We start from the raw sequence: 2701 nt of genomic DNA, 5'->3' as shown, positions 1-2701 counted from the left end.
TTGTCAGCTACAATCTCTTGCATCCCGAGGGTATAGGTGGCCATAAGGCCCGAGGCCAGCCCAACCCACGGCACAACATTTTGGCCCGGCCCATACATGGTACGGCCCGATGGGGGTTGGGCCCGTGCCGGACCGGCCCGACCGCCGGGTTGTGTCTGGGCTTCCCCACCGGCACGATCGGGCCGGCATGGTAGGCCAGGCCCGGCATACAAAGAATAGGGAGTAAAAATAGATATATTATGTCACGGTCCAAATAATAGGGACGTAAAATAGACTTATTTTAGCTATATATATATATATATATATATATATATATATATATATATATATAAGCACAAAGAGGAGGGAAGGGAAATAGACTTATTTTAGCTATATATATGTCACAGCCCAAAGAAAAGAGAGGGAAAATAGATTTATTTTTTAAAAGGCACGATGGGCCACCCGTGCCTTCGAGCTGGCACGGCACGGCCCGACTGCTGGTTGGCCGTGCTTAGGCCAGAGGTGCAGCCTATTGACCGACACGACCCAACACGAAATGCCGACCGGGCCGATCGCTGATGGGCCGTGCCTGGGCCGGGCCATGCCAGACAAGCCTTATAGCCATCTATACCTGAGAGCGTTTGCTGCAAACGCCCTCATGGTTTCTTCCTCAACCATGACGGCCCGGAAGGTAGGTGCAGAAATCATGGCATGATCTGATAGAATTACTGAAATTTCTGAGTACTTACACGTGACTGAATATACCAACATCGTATATATAACAAATTAACAGCATATAATTAATAACAACGATTAATTAACAGCATATGTTACAAATAAATTGATAAAATTATTATTCTCTCTTTCCGTTTCATATTATAGTCGTTTGACATTTTTCTAGTCATGTTTGACCAAATTTATAAAAAAATTTAGCAACAATTCAAATATCAAACTAGTTTGTAACATTGAATATATTTTGATAATATATTTGTTTTGTGTTCAAAATACTAAAATACTTTTTTATAAATTTGGTCAAACTTGGCTAGGAAAAAAAGGTAAAACGAATTATACGGAGGGAGTGTATCATTTATGTGCAGATCGAGATCAGAGCGTAGCTATTTCACGGAGAAATGCGTCGGCATGGTGAGGCGTGACACAGCCGGACAGCACCCTGGCTCCTTCGTCTTCCTCCCCTTGCCATGGCAGACACACCACGCACATCGGCCGCACCCCACTCTGCTCGTACGTCGTCATCACCCTCGCCGTCCTCCCGCCGCCGTAGTCCACCGCCTCGAACCCGATGTTCCGCCAGCACGTCACCAGCAGCACGCTCTCGTACCCACCCAGCTGCTCCTTGCTCAGCTCGCCGATCACGTCCCCCTTCTTCAACCTCTCCGGTATCTCCTCCTTGGCGCGCCGTATCGCCCTCACCGCCTCCGTCATGTCGCCGCCCGCCACCGCGCCGCTCCTCGCCACGGCCATGTGCACGGTGGCGCAGTTGCCGTAGTACCCGTCCCTGACGCCCACGTACCTGCGCGAGTTCACCGTGATAGCGAGCACGGTGGGGGCGTCGGGGTCGGACATCACCACGCGGGTGCGACACCGCCACAGCGCCGCCGCTACCGCCTCGAACACCGTGCACGCCGTGGCACCTCGGATGCCGTTGATCGCCCTCGCCGGGATGGTGATGCTGTGCAGGGCGAGCTTCGTCGGCGTCTTCACGCCGAACATGAACCGCTTGGACGCCATGACAGTGGAAGGGGCCACCGCCTGCGCCCACTCGTCCCACCTCACCGGCGTAACGGCCGGCGTCGGTAGCCCGCGTGCGAGCTCGCCGACGGCTTGGAGAAACTGCGCGATCCCGAAACCATCGGCGGCGCCATGGTTCCACGTCACACCGACGACGAAGCCACCGCAGGCGAAGGCGGTGACCTGCATCAGGACGAGAGGGTCGGCGCGGCCGAAGCCGTTCGCCGGGTAGTCGACGATAAGCTCGCGTAGAACCGCCTTCGCGGCGTCGGGTGACCGGCGGTCGATGTCGCGCGTGAGCTCCTTGACGGTGCAGTCGGCGTTTGCAGCAACGAAGGTCACGCCTTCGCCGGTGCAGTCGATGTGCACGTCGTCGTAGTCGTCGCCGGCGAGGCGGCCGGCGAGGGGGTAGTAGTGGACCAGTGCACGGGAGAGGCCCCTCCTGATGGTCTCCACGGGCTCATGGATCGGATGCTCGAACACCTGCAACACTACGATCGGTACGATGGCGAGAGGCCTGTCCAAGGGCGAGAAAATGACCTTGCTGGTCGCCGCCGTCGTCGTCACCGGCTCCGATGGCCGGACGATCTCCGGCGGCGACTTGGTCACCACTGTGCACATTCTCGATTCTCTCTGTCTGTTTTAGCCTTAGACTCTGCGAGCTGATGCAGCTCGTGCAAATCCATGGATGTTAATTCATTTATATATAGTTGCTGGTGTGTGAGATACACACAGTAAACTACTCCCTCCGTTTCATCATATTATAAGCAGGGAAGAAGGTTATAGCTTTATCTAGTTTATTTCTACCCATAGCTATTTTTATCTGGATCCACACATCACTGATTATAAGCTACTTTGATTTTTTTCCTAATCAAACTTTTAAAGTTTGACTCAGTTTATAAAAGAATATAATACAACAACATCTGTAACATAAAACAAACGTATTATCAAAATATTTACATTTAATGCAGCT

General features: G+C 52.5%; 1 protein-coding gene across 1 annotated transcript; it reads right to left on the bottom strand.

The window, feature by feature from the left end:
* Positions 1-1083: 1083 nt before the first annotated feature.
* Positions 1084-2349, bottom strand: LOC127753421 (acyl transferase 15-like). Its single transcript, XM_052278907.1, has one exon. The coding sequence runs from the start codon at positions 2347-2349 to the stop codon at positions 1084-1086; it is 1266 nt and encodes a 421-aa protein (XP_052134867.1).
* Positions 2350-2701: the final 352 nt, after the last annotated feature.

The sequence above is a fragment of the Oryza glaberrima genome, chromosome 10, assembly GCF_000147395.1.
Source record: "Oryza glaberrima chromosome 10, OglaRS2, whole genome shotgun sequence".
Classification (NCBI taxonomy): domain Eukaryota; kingdom Viridiplantae; phylum Streptophyta; class Magnoliopsida; order Poales; family Poaceae; genus Oryza; species Oryza glaberrima.
The sequence above is the reverse complement of the archived record's forward strand: the minus strand, read 5'-3'. Positions and strand labels throughout refer to the sequence as shown.

What these genes read in the sequence shown, in the direction of transcription:
- LOC127753421 (XM_052278907.1), bottom strand. Translation starts at nt 2,349, where the DNA reads ATGTGCACAGTGGTGACCAAGTCGCCGCCGGAGATCGTCCGGCCATCG.